Source organism: Olea europaea, chromosome 16, assembly GCF_002742605.1.
Source record: "Olea europaea var. sylvestris chromosome 16, O_europaea_v1, whole genome shotgun sequence".
Lineage (NCBI taxonomy): Eukaryota > Viridiplantae > Streptophyta > Magnoliopsida > Lamiales > Oleaceae > Olea > Olea europaea.
Genome location: NC_036252.1, coordinates 8,349,506 through 8,367,366, shown reverse-complemented (window position 1 = coordinate 8,367,366; position 17,861 = coordinate 8,349,506). Strand labels below are relative to the sequence as shown.

Below are 17,861 nucleotides of genomic sequence, written 5' to 3'. Positions count from 1 at the left end.
TTGTATTTTATTAGTCCTATATATTCTTAATTGAAGTATTTTTATAAATAAAATAATATTCATCTAGTCATAGATATACATAGTTCTGCACACAATCTGCACATGTATTGGATGTAACATAATTACTACTAATAATATTTGTAGAATTATTGTTTATATAGCATTTTCTTCTATTCTCCCAATTTCATTTCGACAAAAATCAAAATATGATTGAAAGAAAAAATTTCTACTTGAGAAGTACCCATTGCCACCTATAATGGTGATGAACTCCGTTAGTGATTGATAACATCTACTCATAAAAAGAAGATTTGAATTCAAGTGAAACTCGAACAATGAATGTTGCAATTTCAAGTCGTGCTAGCCTTGATAATGAGGCAGCTTCGTGATTCATAATATTCCATCTTATCCTTTTAACAAGGCTGATCTTTACGAGAGTACAACTTAGAAAAAAAATCATTTTATATTATTTAAAAAAAAAAGAAAAAGAAAAAAAAAAGAGAGTATTTATTTTGTTACAAAATTTTCATGTTTGATATTTTGTTACAAAATTTTCGTGTTTGATAGATAATGTTGAAAAGATGAACCAAAGAACTGAATGAGAAAAAATCCACTATCCAAGCGAAAGTTATCTAGCGCAAGAAAAATATAGGAACCAGTGTCTGTTTCACCTGTTTCTTGATTCAAAACCCACATTTCTTCTTCTACACGAGTAAAAAATCGTTTCCTAGATCAATTTCTTGCTATAAAAGTAAAATGCAAATGGAATGAACACGGGGAAGGATCAATTATCAATTTCTTGCTTCAAAAGTTCTCATTCCTGCCCATCTAATTTTCCAAAGAGCTCTTTCCAATGAGATGCTGCTTCTTCTGGGGACCGAAAAGACCATATATGAGACTTGGCTTTCTCCCGAGTCTCTATAATTTCCTGCAATCAAAAGATTTAATTTTTATTCTAATTCAGAGAATTAAGAGAAGGATGAAGAAATTGTGAAGCTGAAGGCTGTCGTGACAAATGAAGAGAGACTTTCAAAATGCCGACATTTAATTGACAAACTTCTAAACAAAGTTATGGTGATTTTGTTGTGCTGTGTAACAACAAATATATTCAAGTACCAATATCCAAAGCCATGTTTGATACTTAATGGGGAGTAAAAAGAAGTGGATTGAAGATACTAGCAAAACCCTATTCCTCGATTTAATCTTGTAACTGGTTGCAACTAAACAAGCACTTGTAACATGAGAAGGGCGTAAATAAGAAAAAAGGGACACCGAGAATATATTAGTTAAAAAAAAAAATTCTCCAACGAACACATGACAATATTGTGGGGGAGAAAAAAGCAGCATTTCCCAGAAAATTTTCCATGAATAGGTTCGTATGATAAAAGACATAAAGTTCATCTCTGTGATATGCTTTCATATGCAGAAGTTGGATTAAAAAAGATTTTGGTATCTCGTGCAGTGCTAAGCTACATTGCACAGGTAACATAATAACAGGTCTCTTAGATTTATATCTTGTGTTTGTTACTCTAGAACATTCTCCCCGTATATTACTGAATCAAGCAATGACACTTTCAATCACTTATTTATTTCTGTTGGAGTTCTATTTCTGCTTTGCATAGAAATATATGTTGTTGTATCAACAAAACGCCTTCATATTGACAATAAAAGATTGGCTATCCTGAACATTACAGGGGAAGAACTTCACTTACAAAACAAGAAGAAAGATCTGAGAGCAGAGTAAAGATAATAGTTACAAACATTTTAGGCCTCTCCAATAGCATGAATATCAGATGCAGTCGAACAGAACAACATATGACTTTTGGGGTCTGCACATTTTATTATAGATAAATCAAATCAATTTTACATTCCATTTCAATTAATCAAACTTATTGTTAGTCAGTCAATTGTAGTAGTGCAAATCTTTTTCTATACTAGAGTCTATTGATAAAAGCTGCAATTTTATCCTTTATAATAATTTGTGAACCCTAGATTTCTCATGCTAAGGTAATGCGTCAAGCATCCAACAATGAAGCAAAGTTCTTCGAGACACACCTCTAATTCAGAAGATCTTTTCGTTTTGAGACTCAAACAATCAACAAGAGCGGTCCACTTTCCAGAACAATTGTCGAGATCGCCAAGCCGATAGTATTGCTGCATCTGATGGACTGGGGCTGCCAAAACATGATAGTCCATTAATTTGACGATTATGAAACCGATAGCAGATATCATAAGTAAATCCTCTAAACTTATTATCCGTTCACGACTGTTGTGAAGAAAAAGCTCTAAACTTTGAATTGAACCAGCAATTTCCATCAGACCATATCATGAATAAATCCTCCAACAGATACAAGTAAAGTCAATTTATTTGATCACAAGAATCCATTGAAATTGCGGTCGCATAGTAAAACTAAGAATTATAAGCAATTTAATAAGTAATAATGAAAACTAGAAAGGAGAAGCGGGAAGATTGCGGCGTACAATAGCAAAACCAGAGGGCATCGAAGTATTTGGTGCACGATAATCGCCGCCGTGTGGCGGCGCCTTCTTCCTTCTCTAGACTCATCCAACTCCCTCTGCCTTTCCTCGTCAAATTTACACTATATTGGTAAAGTGTGTACAAATGAGCCCAAGGTGGATAATAATTTTGTGGGTTTGAATAAAAAATTGTTGTCTTCGGATTAGAAGTAGATCAAAGAAGTGTGGAGATTTTGCCCCCTATCTGAATTAGATACAGATACAATTTTTACTAAATTTTGATAAAAAATAAAAATAAAAAATTAATGAAATATGTGATTAAGAAGTTATGAAATTCATAATATGATTAAAATTAATTATTAACTTTGACTTAAATCTTTTAACTTAATCAAATAGGAGCTCAATAGTAAAGAAAGAGGTTGCTAATAAAAATGAAAACATCTCACACCAACTATGTTACAAAATCATATTCAAGCATGTTTATGATTAATGTAAATAGTGATATAGAATCATATATACTTCTAGTGCAAATTATTTGAGAACTTCGAATTAAACTATTTAGTTACCTGAATACTTATTAGTTTTGTGTACAATTTTTTAAGACAAACATTGTGTAAGATTTTGGTAAGATTCATTGTGTTATTTTTATTATTTGAGATTAACGTTAATTATAATGTTTTTAGACTTCAATCACATTCAGACAATTAAACTAAACTCACAATCCAAATTGATACATAGTTGAAAACTTGAAAAAGGACTCTAAATTCATCTTTATATTTCTGTCGTTTAAAATATATACAGTACATGCAAGTTAACTAGAAATAAGCAACTTCAACATAACTAACTATTCTTCTATCCACCTGCCACCGAATCCTCAGTTTCTCGCTAAAGGCACCTTAAAACGAGTCAACTACAAAGAGAACTCACTCCCTTGGCAATAGATACCTTATCAGAACAATCCCATATCAAGAAGCTCTCCAAAATGCTTTCCGATTAATTTCGCAGACAAATACATGTACTGTGAGATGATCCTACAGGAAAAACAAGAATCTTCGGGATTTGATAAGTTAGAACCAGTACATTATCAGTCTGGTCTAAGTAAAGAGCATTTTAAGTTCTTCTATGCGTGCAGTTCGAACTTCTTGGTCAGTTAAAGCCCCAGATATCATCCGCTGCTTCCTAGCTTGAACTGCTTCCATCCTTTCTTCGACCGTGCCCTGCAATACAAGAAGTTTCAGATGAACATTTGTTGCCACCATAAAAAAGATAAGCCTGCTGTGTGTACACCATGCTTTGTACAGCCCCCTAACAATAGAGGCGTCCACGATTTTTTTATTCATAGTGGCCCTCTCATGTGAGGGGGATATAGCATGGTGTACAACCAGCAATATTCAAATGATAAAAGAGACTGATAAAATAAGCATACCTTCACAATAAAACGTTTGATCATCACTCTCTTGGTTTGTCCAATCCGATGAATACGCATAACTGCTTGTTCCTCTACTGCTGGATTCCACCATGGATCCTACAAGGATAGAATATCTCAGGTATTAAACAAAGAGCATGCTGCAAAATCAGTAAAAGTCGCACAAAGAAAAATTGTAAATTAAAATAAAATAAAATTAACTAGTCACTAATCCACAGCGTCAAATTTTGCAGATGCTATTCCACAAAAACTCGACAAATGCTCCCATATCAACTAGTGAAAGCTCTGCAAGAATACTTAATTTGTAAATGATTTTACAACTATATCAATGCAGAGAACCTATAAGAATTAGAAGTCTGATCACCTAATATCTGATAAAACAGGAAAATATCTACTACAAAATCTAACAGGGTTTTTATTGATAGAAATACATCCCTAAATCAAGAAAAAATGAGTGTAAGCAAAAGAGAAGCAAGATGGCCCCTGTTCCTTCCTTTCTTTCTTCCATTTTGTCTTCTACTAGATTTCCAAGGGAAGGATTCCTGGCAAATTTATAAGATTAACTTGAAGATCACATTGGTTAAGATCACAGGTAGAATAAATCAGACCCAGCCTAACTTCCAAGGAGCTAGAAGAACAGGGTTTAGATTACTTTTCACTTTTTTCAGTACACTTGAGTACAGGAATTGGGGTAGTGAGGATGAAACCCAAGTAGCTAGTTAATAACACTTTTTTCACTGGAGCTGGGCCTCAGCTTCTGATTATCCTAAATTTTCTCGTAAGTCGTATCTATATACAACATTTTCAAGCAGATGTAATTCAGCTAAGGATTGAAATTGAAATTAAAACAACTCACCCCCGCCCAAATTACACCCTAAATTCAATTATTGAAGATCAAGCAAACTTTTAAAAGAGGGTTAAAAAAAACACGCTGTATGTACTCCAATCCAATCTTGTTAATCACGAACACAGATGTAATTGATCAAATTATCAAATTATGATAAACGAATTTCATACGAAACTGATAAGGTAAGATTCTGCTTCATGGATATATGAAATAGAATGACAACATCAACTGCAATGTAGACCTGAAAAGTCGCACACTTCCTATCTTGAATGCAAATCATCTCACAAATAAAACCAAAAGAATATTGTAAATAGCATACAAGACAAATCCCTGAAACATCATATATTGTCCATAGCAAAAAAGAGAACATAGATCATGCATGGGATTCTTAAAACATGAAGTGCCTTACCATAACAAAAGCATTAGATGCTGCTGTTAGATTTATTCCAACCCCACCAGCCTTTAGTGACATGAGCAACACCTATATAACAAGGAGAACTTGTAAGAAAATCAACCCTCTATAGTTATCTTCTTTCTACATATTTCTTTAGAAACAAAAGACTGCAAAAACAAACCAGGATGTTATCCTCTTCCGAGAATTGCTTTATTACTTTCTCACGCTGTTGTTGGTTTAGAGTCCCATCAAGACGGAGGAAAGGAATGTTGCACCTGGAAACAAATGAATAGATAAAAAAATAACTCCAGTAATTATCTAAACAGGGTAGAAATGATAAAGCACAAGGCTGTGAAGTGTAAGCATGCTTCTTTGTTATAGACAATTACAGAGCTAATAATGAGATCTGTTAAATGGAAGTTATCAAATGCATTGTCAATATACATCAAGAATTCATTAGACCATCTCCTCTCAAAAGACCAAAAAAGAGGAGAGAGAAAGACACCATTTTGATTTGGAAAAAGCATTATACAATTCAGGTTTAAATGTATCACTGACCACAAGCCCAGAATGCAATCCCCCTTAAATGTACCAGAGAGTCACCATAGCTGTAATTTCTGAGCTATAGGAAAATTCATCAACCTTTGCAACCCATATCCATAAACATGAAAAGTAGAAGTTCCAAAACAGAGAAAAAGATTATACCGAGAAAGAGGAATCTGCAATAGATCCAAAAATGCAGTCCATTGACTGAAAACAATGCTTTTGGAGCTCAAAGTTTGGAGATTTTTTAGTTCACACAAAAGAGCAGAAACTTTTGATGATTCCACCCAACTTTTCTCCACATCAATCCGAAAGCGACTTTCAGTTGGTGCTGTTATGAGCTCCTGCTTGCTGATGGTTTTTCTGAAACAACAAACGTCAGGCATCAGAGCATCTGGTAAAATGTCATTGCTAATGAATTGTAGTTTCTGATTTTCTTATCTGTTGCTTAACCATATTGATATCTTCTCTCCTGTTTTGCAGTTTTTTATTTTCAGCTGGGAAAATGTGCAATGCTGATTGTTGAGAACACAAGAAAACTTGTTAATACCTACAAACAGGACAAAGACCTGATGTAGGACTTTTCCAACTTGCCAATAGGCACTCTCTGCATAATCGATGAGCACATGGAGTCAATACTGCATCTTCAAAAGCTTCTAGGCAAATAGGGCACTCTCCCTGTTCCCCTTTCCGCAACTCGTCCACAACTTCCAGAACATATGCATGTGACAGCGTGTCCTTCGCCTGGCCATCCTTACTGTCCAGACCACCCTTGAGAAAACGTCTTGCAAGTTTATTGAGATCTGAGAATTCTTGAGTATCACCTCGACTGGACACAAGCACAAAAAGCACATCACTGACAAATCCTAATTTAAAAGTAAGTGATGAACACCTGCAACCTTACATTTGCATATAGGTGCACCAGCACTCGGGCATAAATATAATTCAACTAGCTCCTCAAAATCTAGATTATAATCCAATGTCACAGGACAACATCCAGAAAGTAACTGATTGGAAGCTTTATATTTCAAAAACAAGATTCGTGAAGTTCTAACGAGGTTAATCTCGAGTCCAAACATTTTCAGACTAGCATTTTCTGAGACTAACACATCTATTATACAGAAAATTTTCCAGTGTTCAATAGAAATCTTCCCACCATGATCCAAGAAATGGAAAAAAGATTTATCATTTGCTACGATTCGCGGTGCCACCATAGCATGTAATTTATTTGAAGAAACAACGTTACATACCAAACAGACTCTTACCATCAATATGAGATATGATAAGTTCAATACCCGTCCAATCCATACTGGCGTGATGAATACAACCCTCAGGAGAGAAAATTGTTTTTATCTTCGGCACAGTATTTCAATATTCGAAATTTCGCATAAATTAACTAAGAATACAATTACATGCATGGATAGGTAGATGGCTAGATAAACACAAATATATTTATTAATAGATAGATATTGCCGGAGAACAGAGCTTGACAGAGAAATATCCCAACCTCATAACAAGAAATGGGTGATCACAGCATTGACGAAGACGTAAGAGAAGTTCCAAAATAGAGGCATAGTTATGAAGAACCCGGCCTTGCTCGACAAATTGATTAAATTTTACCTGAAGATTTGGAAATCATAATGTTATTGAAATTCCACTACAAATGACACAAGTACCAACAGAATATATTAAGATTGGACGCCATTTATCTTTAAACAAGGCCCACCTTCGATCTATTAAACAAGGCCTCGTAGAAATCCTTCTCCGTTTCTGTAAGATCACAATATATCACTTGAATATCCGCAGGTGGAAGAACTAAAATTGGCCTGCAGCTCAACAAAGTTGAAAGTAAAGACGGTAGTAATAACACCATAAGTAACATGCAGATAATGCCAAAATGAACCAGATATGTAGTGAGCTTATTATTCCCACCTGCCTTCTCGATCTGTGCTAAACTTTGTTCGTCTTAACATGATTGGCTTTAAGATTGACTGGACCAGCTTTAAACCCCTCTCGTCACCCTCCTCAAAAGGTTTCTGAACAAGTTTATTCCACCTAAAATATTAATCACATTACAGATTAGCATATAGTAGAATAGATAAAAATTGCCCTTAGGGACATTGCAAAAAAGAACGAGAACAGAAACTAAGAAATAATACTCAAGTGTGAGCCTGTCCATTTATGAAGTACTTAAGAATATCCAAGCACGAAATGAGAAGGACAAAAAAAAGGAAACAGGAGAGAGAGCAAAAAGAAGGTGATGAAAAACAACAATGGAAGAAAAAGGATGCAGCAAAGCTGAGGAAACTGAATTGAAAGACAGTGGCAAAGACAAGACCAGCTTACTTTGAGCATCATAATTAAAAGAAAAGTATTGCTGTTATTAGAACATAGTTTTATTAATCACAATAATAAAATATATACATCAAGAGAATAGGGAGTGCTCTTAAAATATAAGAAAAAGTCAGAATCAAGACTACATCAAATTATTCCCACCGGGATAAGATAAAAAGATTTCCATTAACTGATTTAATGTTAAGGACCACAAAGAAGCTACTGCTATGCCATCTTCCATAATATGCAAAGCAGTTGTTCTGTTGCTTTAAAAGATTTCCTTCCGGTTGAAACAACCCAAGAAATTTCCAAATCCACATACCCAACTTTCACTAGACAAAAACCAATTGGGTTTTCAATTATGTCACACTGCATCCCAAAAAAAAAAAAAAAAAAAAAAAAAAAAAAAAACACCAAAACCCATTCAAAACCTGCTTCACTTAATAAGCTGTAAAAAGAATCTTAGGATATCAGTGTTAGAACAAGTGGTCAGTACTTCTATTACCCTCCAACGCATCATCGATCAAGGAGAAGAGATAAATGAGGACATTTATTTTCAACGAAATCAGTGTTAACCTCCTATGAGTAACCAGCCATGCAATCACCTTAATCGGGTAAAATCAAAGAAAAGAGTTTAATATTTTCATACTCGGTAATTCAATTAGAAATAGGATTTTCTGAAAGCATATACTCCATAAAGTGTTATTCTCCAAATTATTGTTTTGTTTCCACATTGTATACAATAAGAAGCAGCAGTTAAACCTTGCTCCGTAATAAACTTGTCAAAAAAAAAAGGCCGAAATACAATTAGACATTACTTTTAGAACCAATACAAATTCAAGAGATGGGCTAATCTTAATTACCAGTATGTTAAAATTTCAACACAGGTGTCTTATTTTACTATGAATGAAGTAATTACAGCAGAAATATATACTCCATATAGTTGAACCACCACATTAAAAGTTTAAGCTTGTACATGAAGGAAGACATATAGTTATATATATTTATGTCTTAAACAAGCCCCCTCATGTGCATCATCACCTTTTTATAAAAAGCTAGACAAGTGGAATTTATAAATGGATGGTTGGTCCTATACCACTTTGACCCACCTCATCTTCACAAAACACCTTATGCCTCTGTTTGGTATGGATAAAAATGATTTTGATAAAAGTAGAAGAAATGTGTGGTTAAAAATGAGTTTGGAAAAAATTGAATTTTAAGAAATAGGGGACAAACAGGTGCTATATTCTGTTGTATACCAAAATACAAAAAACTAGTATAAAAAGGATGTACAAAATGTAAAAGGAGTGATGGAAAATATAAAAGGAATGTCAGCAAACATTTCAACAGGAAACACAATGAAGAAGATTGACTATTTATTGGAAATATCAACCCTTATTGTTTTATCCACAGTAAGAATTGGACTGAAATCTTACCATGCCCAACTTCCCCATGGTTCAATCCTCAAAAATCGAAGAAGACTGTAAACATCCTCCAAGTTGTTCTATTACAAGGAAATTGCACTGTGAGAAACAACACTAAGAACTAGATGAAGATAAGTCAGAAAGAATCTACAAGAAAGCCAGGCAAAAACATTAGTGGAAGAGTACACTACATGCTCAACAAATACAAGGGCCATATTCACAATGTGTTGAACTACATTAACCCTCAGAATATGACCCAATAACTAATGGCAAAATTGAAGAAAATATGTTAAAAAAATCTCTCTGATGATGGTTAATGAACTTATTTTCTCTTTGGGATGACACCAATAATGATTTCTGAAATCTTTCCAAAAATGCCCTTACCTAAAGTACATGATAGAAATAGTATTTTTCCTAATTCTAGGGAGGGGATTTCTTCATGGGGATAATGTCGTTGAATCTTAATGACAGAACATTCTCATATAATGTGCTGGATTACCAAGGATTCTTGGCCATTGACCTTTAGTGTAACATCAAAGAGTTAAGTCAAATAGCCACTTTTTAAACTCCCGTCTAAAGTTTCTGCCAATACCCAGATATTAAGTCATGAAAGAGGCAGTATCATTTATGTTAAAAGACCATATCAACTAAAACCTATATTGAGTGCTAATCTAAGTAAGCCCCCCTACACTCATCAAACAGAAAGACCAAACTCATTGGTTATATTACGTTCAAGGGAAACGGGACGAGAAAAAAAAACTACTGAGCAGTGCATCAAAAATTACGAAAAAGCAGTGCAACTACGGTAATGCACCTGGATAGGTGTACCAGTAAGGCACCAGCGACGATCGGCAATGAGACCAGCTGCAGCCATGGAAATTTGGCTTTTGGTAGATTTTATAGTATGTGCCTCATCAAGAACCACTCTAAACCATCGTATTGAATAGAGTCCTCCATTTTCCTCCCCATTCTACACAGGGAACACAGAGAATGAAGAAAAGATATATCAGATTACTTTATGAGTAACAGAATGAAGCAAGAGCAGGATGATAATATAACAGATCCAACATCAAAGGCAACATGCATGCCAAGTGCACTGGATAAAAAGGACAAGGATGCCATTAAAGCAAACTTAACTATGATTAAACAGACAACAATGAGTACCTCTGTTGAAAACTCAGAGGCTAATACTCCATATGTAGTTAGAACAACATCACTTTGAGCTAGAACTTTTGCATCCTTTGATCTACTTTGACCATAATGAACATAGATAGACAATGCCCCAGGTCGAGCATGCGTTTCAATTTCTGTCTACAATGTAAACTTCAGCTTAAAGGATTTCCTTTAGTAGGTTGCATCACTATGTGCACTTTCAATAGATACCATCAAACACTAACTACAAAACATGCAAACTATACCTTCCACTGGCCTATAAGTGTCATAGGGCAGATAATCAGATTGCCACCAGCAGCAAGCGAGTTCTGTTGCTTTTGAACCTTGTCAAAACCAGAGAACTTTGTTGCTTTCTTTGAAGATGTTGGAGAATCGTCCAACATATTGCCTGACTCACTGTTTTCATTGGAAGTTTTGCTAGACAATCCACCTCTTCCAGAATGAGAGAGAAGAAGAGATATAGTCATGATAGTCTTCCCAAGCCCCATAGAATCTGCCAAAATCTTCAAGCATATCCTCCAGTCAGATTAGGAATACTAACACTACAAAATGCAGGCAACAGATGACAAATCAATACTAGCAACGTACTCCTCCTCTAGCAATTTGAAGAGTGCTCGGAAATTCTGTAGCAGCATCACCCGAAAATGCATTTAAGTATATCACCAAATCCCTCCTACAAATGAATATGGCTTCTTATATATGGCAAAAAAAAGTATTCTAGTATGCATAGTAATAAAGCATCACATACGTATCTGCGAGGCGGTATGCATCCCAACATGGATGCAAAGTTGTAGCAGCATCATCAATATTGCGGCCCTTCTCCAGCTGAAACATCCAATGAAGAGCCTGCTTCTGGTAAGGACGAAGTTCACACTGCAGGGTACTAGGAGGCTCCATTTCCTAAATGTTCAAAATCAATTCATGCAACACCTAAAGCAAATACCACATTAAGAAATCTTGAAATGGCCTTTACCTCTAAGTGTGAGCTATCAGAGACACCAACAATACTGTCAAGATCATTATCAGAAATTGGCTCCTCATTTTCCACTTCATTTCCATTTGTTGAAGATGGATTCTTGAATTTATTGATATGCAGGAAGGAGGTTTCCTGTCCAAGCAAATTAAAGAATTAATATCCATTTCTATATTTTCTATCAACCAATGAATTCATTAAGTTTACCCCTGGGTTCAACGGCCTCTTCCTTGTGTACAAATCTCCTGGAGTGAATTGTGCCTAGAATGATAAAGAGCATTAAATCATTATAGGAAAGTGTCATCAAAGATTGTCCTTTGACAAGTTGGCCAGCTTCATTAAATGGGTTAACATATATTCTGAATTAATCCTTTATAATTGAATCTAACATATAATAATCACCTTTTTAAAAGGAACAAGACCTAGCAGTCTGAACAAAGATGGCAAAGGGTGAAGAATAGATTCATCTACGGAGTTACTGGTTGTCTTCAGTGAAGTTTGATGGATTTTTCGCAACATGGAACTGTTGATGTACACGCTGCACATAACACAAAAACAATACAAATCCATCTCTCTCAATCCCCCAGGCCCACACAACATTGCATACATACTCATATACTTTTTCCATTAGTAGGATGGTAACATGACAGTTTCTAGTTATAGGAACATAGAAATTAAAACTACAAAATGAATACCTCATGTTCAAAACAATAGTATCCATGATTCCCAGCGCAGCAGGAGCATATTTACAGCACCCCTCAAGTCGAACTTTCTTTTCCCTCACTAGCGGCAAAAGACACCTAGCCCATTCATTTGGAATGCGGCCAATCTGCACAACATGTCTTCCACATTTTGTTACAATGCAAAACCAATCTAACCCATGTACTTTATAAGAAATTATAGCAGTTCAGATTCTGTTTACCTTTTGAATGACTAGCATTATATGCTAGTTTGCTACATCATACTTAACTAAGTATCTTATTATTTTTCATGTTCACTTCAACTTTCTATTTCCTTTAAATTAAACGTGATGCATTCACAATTAAACATGGAAACATCTACCTAGTGTAGCAAATAAATAACTGGTTACAATTCATATTTTCTTGAAATGAAATTTAATAGATGACCTCATACATTACCTCGCCATGAGCTTTTGTTGAAAATCGTACAATTTCTGAGCAAGCTGCTGCTGGCCGGCCACGGCCACCCCCAAACTTCCCAGGTGAGGGTGTCGTCGACTTCCTCTCAACCGGGAATGTGAAATTCACCTCATCACCGGGATTCAAGCTCCTTCCTTTACATGTTGACAGCCCCGCCACCTCAGCGGTTCCCACTAACCACCACTCACTCCCCATTTCTTTCCCCAACGTACTATTACCATTATCATTATCCGCGCCCTCAATTTTTCCACTCCTAGCGTTCAGGTTCCCATTTGAGTTCGAAGCCGAATTAGAATTCCCCACCCTTTTAGCATTGAATTCTAAATTCGACTCAACAGTTGGGGGTTTGGGATTCAAATTGCCGTTGGAGAGCCCAGTTTTTTTAAGGTATTCAGGTTTCTTGAACAGCCTCGGACTATCAAAAATAATGTTAATAGCAGCTGTAGGGTCGTTATTGGCCATGTGGAGGGCTCGGATGATGTCCATGTCGGAAAAATCCAGGCCGACGATCGATCTGACTGTTGAAATGACTTCATCGGTGCCTTTGTTTCCCATTTACTTGTGTCAATACAGAACGAAGAAAAACCCTAATAATGAAGAGAAAATGAAGTTTAGAGGTTATACTGCTGCGTATCTAACACAACCCTGTAGGCATAATTTGGGGTTTTCAGAAAAATGGGGAAATTGAAAACCCTAAACGGATTTTTCTTTTCTTTTTCTGACTGTTGAAATGACTTCATCGGTGCCTTTGTTTCCCATTTACTTGTGTCAATACAGAACGAAGAAAAACCCTAATAATGAATAGAAAATGAAGTTTAGAGGTTATACTGCTGCGTATCTAACACAACCCTGTAGGCATAATTTGGGGTTTTCAGAAAAATGGGGAAATTGAAAACCCTAAACGGATTTTTCTTTTCTTTTCTTTTTTTAATTTGGAGAAGAATAGAAGGGCTTGTGTGGCGGGTTGTTTATATATGGGAAAGAAAGTGTGAGATTTCCCGCCATATCCTTTTCCCGGGAAGATTTCTACTACAAATTATTCTGTAAATCTTGCAGCTCAAAATTTATTCAGCACTTAATGGCTTGTTTGGGTTTCACCGTAATCAAATATTAATTTTAAGTACAAATTCACTGAAAAAATTATTTACACTAACACAAGGCCTAATTCGTATTTTAGGGACATCGCTTTTTAAGAATTGATTTGTTGATTGATAAGTTTATTGTTTTTTCAGACTATATAATCTTCTAGAAGATGATAATTTCTTAGGGCCTGTTCAATAGTGATTATGAGAATCGATTTTTTTTATTGTTGAGTGAAAAAGTAAAAAATAACGGCTAAAATAATAAAATAGCGGTAAAAAAAATTGATTTTTTTGGATGAAAAATTGCTACCAAATGGGATAGAAAATAGAATACCCTCGCTTTTGACGGGATTCGTTAACTAAAGGCCTGTTTGGAGTCGCTTTTAAAGGAAAAAAGGTATCTTGGACCATTGCAAATCAAAATCAACCATCTTTGTTGACTTTGGCTCTCACATTGGGTCCCACCTAACAACGGTCAAAAAAACGCACATAATTTTTATGAAAAAGCTCCGCCAAACAAGCATTAAGCCACTTTTGGTTACTTGATGCATTAAATTTACCGTGTATAAAGTCGTAATAACTTCTCAAAGTTAATTTGACTTGTGAACTTCAAGCAAATCTTTAAAAAATCAAGATCTTTCTTTTTACTTCCTACCAGGCTCATTCTATCTTGCCTTGAACCCAAATTACCTGTATTTACTCACTCTGCCTCAACCTAGCCCTCTCCCTATCAACATTTCAACTTCACATGCTCCCACTCACCTCCCTATTAGAGCTTATCTTACCTCCTTTCATGTAGTCCAATTGTCTCCATCTCATCTATTTCTCTTTCCTTTTTCCTAATTGTGTGTGCGACAGGTCTCCCCCTCACCTCACCACCAAATTGTCTTCTTTGTGCTTCTTGAATTCCTTGCTTGCTCACATGCACCAAGATAAATGTAGTGTTAATATTAGGATGTGGAATAATTATCTCACACTCCCAATAGAACTTAGTGATTTTTAAAGTAATATGTAATCTCAACTTCCTAACTCTCTTGTCGTTGTCTAACAATTATGTCACGTTCTCAATTGAACTGACTTCCTCTCTTAACCTTTTCTAAATTCCTTTTTTTCATCTCAACAAACAAATAAATTTTTTTACTTAGTGCTTGCTTGGCTAAACTTTTAAGTGCTTATAAGTAGTGAGTCACAAGGGATTTGGTTCAAAATGATGTTTGGCCAGCTTATAACTCTTAAAAGCATTACCAAACATGCACTTAAATTTTCTACTAGAAAATGACGTGGAAATTTGGCAAGAACTTGGATGCTTTGTTCCTTGGCATTCTATAGAGGAATCTAAGGTATCTTAGACTCTCCACAATTGGGGAAAGCTCTTTGAAGTCATCCACACTTTTGTAGATAGTATAATGTTTGCATGAAATGTGTTTACATGTGAAATGTAGCATATAATTTTCTTTCAATTGTTTGGTGGAGGTTTGACTATTGGTCTGGTAACGTTCCAGGTGGTAATTGATTCTTGTTGTGCAACATTTACAGAAGTTAAGCAAAGGGGAAAGGATTTCTGGGCCGACTTTGAATTGTATGCTGTTGATCTATTGGTTGGCATCGTTGTTACATTGCTTTGGTTGGCACCTAATGCTCGTATAGGCAAGTGGTCAATTTCCAGTGGTTTTCTTGGACGTGACAGGGAGCTCTTCCCAGCTGGTGACTCGTGCATCCGTGGGATAGATCACAACTAACTCTTGGAGTCCTCTAGACAAATTCTGCACTAAGTAGTCTTCTCGATGCAGTTTTTTTTCCCTCCTAACCCGTTTCTTGATGGTGCTGAAAGCTAAGTTGTCATTTATATAGAATTGTCGTCTGATTTCATGAGAATGAACAGTGTTTTTGGAAGTTGGAACTACATTTTAAGTTTTAAATTTTAAGACTAAGAGTAGGTTGTATTGTGAGTAAGAAATTTGTAGATTTCAGAAAGATGGATAAAGTGTTCATTGATGGTGAATAACTTCCATATCTGATATATCCTGAGATAGCAGTAATCCTGCTTTGCTTACTTAAATGACTTTTAGGTTAACAACGTTGTTTGATTTGGAGTATTTTAAGAAACAGCAAAGGTATCTTTCCCTGCGGAAGAAAAGGAAAATGTTGGAGAATTGATTTTCCGTTCAATTTTTCATTAGTTTCGGACATAACTTGTAAAAATTGAATCAGATTGCTTGGGATATAATCTTTGCAGGGTTAAAAGACAAAAACGATATTTTTTATTGCATTTACACAATCGTAAGAAAAGATCCGAAGTGAAGAACTCTCTAAAGTTCAATGATCAGATCTCTAATTTACCCAAAAAACTCAGAAAGATCTCTTATTCCTATTAGGACGTAAAAACTCATAACATTGCTAAATAATTGGCTGTTAAATTAGGATTGCGGAAAACATAGTTGACCAAATAAAGACCCTGAAAATTGCAGAAAATCTAGAATTACCATAAAGGATCTGGCTTAAAATTCGATATAAGAGAATGGGTTAGAGCTAAATGTTGAAGATGCTAATATGGTTGAATGAGAAGGTTTCTTTTCAGAAGAAAAACCTTATATTTTCTTTCCCTTGACCATTTTATTATGTGGATCACATCTCTCAAAAATTATTTTACTCTAAAGGTTCTTATCTATTCTGGTAATGAATTTTATTTTCCACTAGGACAACGCTCTTGCCTTTTGGAATATTATTTCATTTCTCTGCTCTTTTTTACTTTTTTATTCATTTTCTCTTTTACATAATGTTTCTCTTATTGTTGTTTACCTACTCTGAGAAAATATTTACATGAAGATCATTGGTGATTTATCTTTGTCTGTTTCAGTATGCATATAACGTTGAGAAGTATTGTGCAACAAATTCTAATTGTCGATATATGTTAGCTAATGTTCTATTGGACACAACTCAATACACTATTCAAAAATGCTTCTTTTTTTTTTTTTTTTTTTTTAATATTTTTAAATTTACCTAAATAATGGCCATAATATTCGTCACTGCAACTTCTCTATGTTAATGGGATTTTTAATCCTAGCTAATCGGAAATCCTATCCTATTTATGTACTAGGTCAATTCAAAGAATATTGAAATACCCCCCAACAAGAACCTTGAGCGGAGAGGAGAAGCAGGATCTCTGGAAATTTCGTTTTTCACTGATGTCTGAAAAGAGGGCTTTGACAAAATTTCTGCGTTGTGTTGAATGGAGTGATGTTCAGGTAAAGTTCCAGCATGTTCCATTTATGTGATGCTTTTAATTTTCCAGTAATATGCACTCATTGTACTAGTTGTCTTGCATCATTTTTCTTTATCCTCCATCTCTCACCGATTGGTAAAAAAAATAAAATTATAATAATTTGTGTTATTGTCAGGAAGCAAAGCAGGCATTAGAACTGATGGGCAAGTGGGAGACAATTGATGTTTCTGATGCACTGGAGCTTCTATCTTCAGTTTTTGAGAGTGAAGAGGTTAGTATTAAAGACACATATTGGCAACTGTGTGCTTCTCTCATTTGACAAATTAAATGTTCTATTTAGATTTTGTTTTCAGCAAATAGCTGATGAATTAGATATCGTAACACGTTGCAAGATATCTGCTTTAAAGCAGGTTAAAGTAGATTCAGATGTTTTCTTGTTAATATTAATACAGGTCAATTTTTTTCTTTGGTTGGCTGAACATACTAAACCAAGAAGTATTGTTAAATTAGTAAGCCGAGTGTTTCAAAATATCACCTCCATTACAGGTCCGTGCATATGCTGTTACTGTTCTTGAAAGAGCTGATGACTCACTAGCGGCAAAAGACACCTAGCCCATTCATTTGGAATGCGGCCAATCTGCACAACATGTCTTCCACATTTTGTTACAATGCAAAACCAATCTAACCCATGTACTTTATAAGAAATTATAGCAGTTCAGATTCTGTTTACCTTTTGAATGACTAGCATTATATGCTAGTTTGCTACATCATACTTAACTAAGTATCTTATTATTTTTCATGTTCACT

The 17,861-nt window shown here is 35.1% G+C and overlaps 2 protein-coding genes and 1 long non-coding RNA gene across 6 annotated transcripts; 1 reads left to right on the top strand and 2 right to left on the bottom strand.

Moving 5' to 3' along the window:
- Nucleotides 1–592: 592 nt before the first annotated feature.
- On the bottom strand, nt 593–2,741 carry LOC111412009 (uncharacterized protein C227.17c-like). 3 transcript variants are annotated; one of them, XM_023042733.1, is made up of 4 exons: nt 2,479–2,739; nt 2,053–2,171; nt 1,710–1,826; nt 593–925 (listed from the first exon to the last, which is right to left on the bottom strand). In XM_023042733.1, exons 1-4 carry the CDS (start codon nt 2,561–2,563, stop codon nt 812–814), a joined length of 435 nt encoding a protein of 144 aa, XP_022898501.1. In that variant the 5' UTR covers nt 2,564–2,739; the 3' UTR covers nt 593–811. The 3 variants fall into 3 exon arrangements, with proteins under 3 accessions (XP_022898501.1, XP_022898502.1, XP_022898503.1); XM_023042735.1 differs by having other exon boundaries at nt 840–925; nt 1,759–1,826; nt 2,479–2,741; XM_023042734.1 differs by lacking the exon at nt 1,710–1,826 and having other exon boundaries at nt 2,479–2,728.
- A 472-nt stretch (nt 2,742–3,213) lies between these two features.
- On the bottom strand, nt 3,214–13,461 carry LOC111412008 (DNA repair protein RAD5A). 2 transcript variants are annotated; one of them, XM_023042731.1, is made up of 20 exons: nt 12,729–13,461; nt 12,285–12,418; nt 11,992–12,127; nt 11,797–11,850; nt 11,590–11,724; nt 11,365–11,516; nt 11,205–11,289; nt 10,862–11,119; nt 10,608–10,754; nt 10,258–10,413; nt 9,456–9,523; nt 7,618–7,740; nt 7,412–7,511; nt 7,193–7,305; nt 6,236–6,514; nt 5,848–6,048; nt 5,324–5,417; nt 5,158–5,229; nt 3,902–4,000; nt 3,214–3,692 (listed from the first exon to the last, which is right to left on the bottom strand). In XM_023042731.1, exons 1-20 carry the CDS (start codon nt 13,302–13,304, stop codon nt 3,570–3,572), a joined length of 3,105 nt encoding a protein of 1,034 aa, XP_022898499.1. In that variant the 5' UTR covers nt 13,305–13,461; the 3' UTR covers nt 3,214–3,569. The 2 variants fall into 2 exon arrangements, with proteins under 2 accessions (XP_022898499.1, XP_022898500.1); XM_023042732.1 differs by lacking the exons at nt 3,214–3,692; nt 3,902–4,000; nt 5,158–5,229; nt 5,324–5,417 and having other exon boundaries at nt 5,885–6,048; nt 6,255–6,514.
- Nucleotides 13,462–16,823: 3,362 nt separating this feature from the next.
- On the top strand, nt 16,824–17,641 carry LOC111412007. Its single transcript, XR_002705932.1, has 3 exons — nt 16,824–17,076; nt 17,230–17,325; nt 17,601–17,641. It is a non-coding gene; the product is annotated as an uncharacterized LOC111412007 (long non-coding RNA).
- Nucleotides 17,642–17,861: the final 220 nt, after the last annotated feature.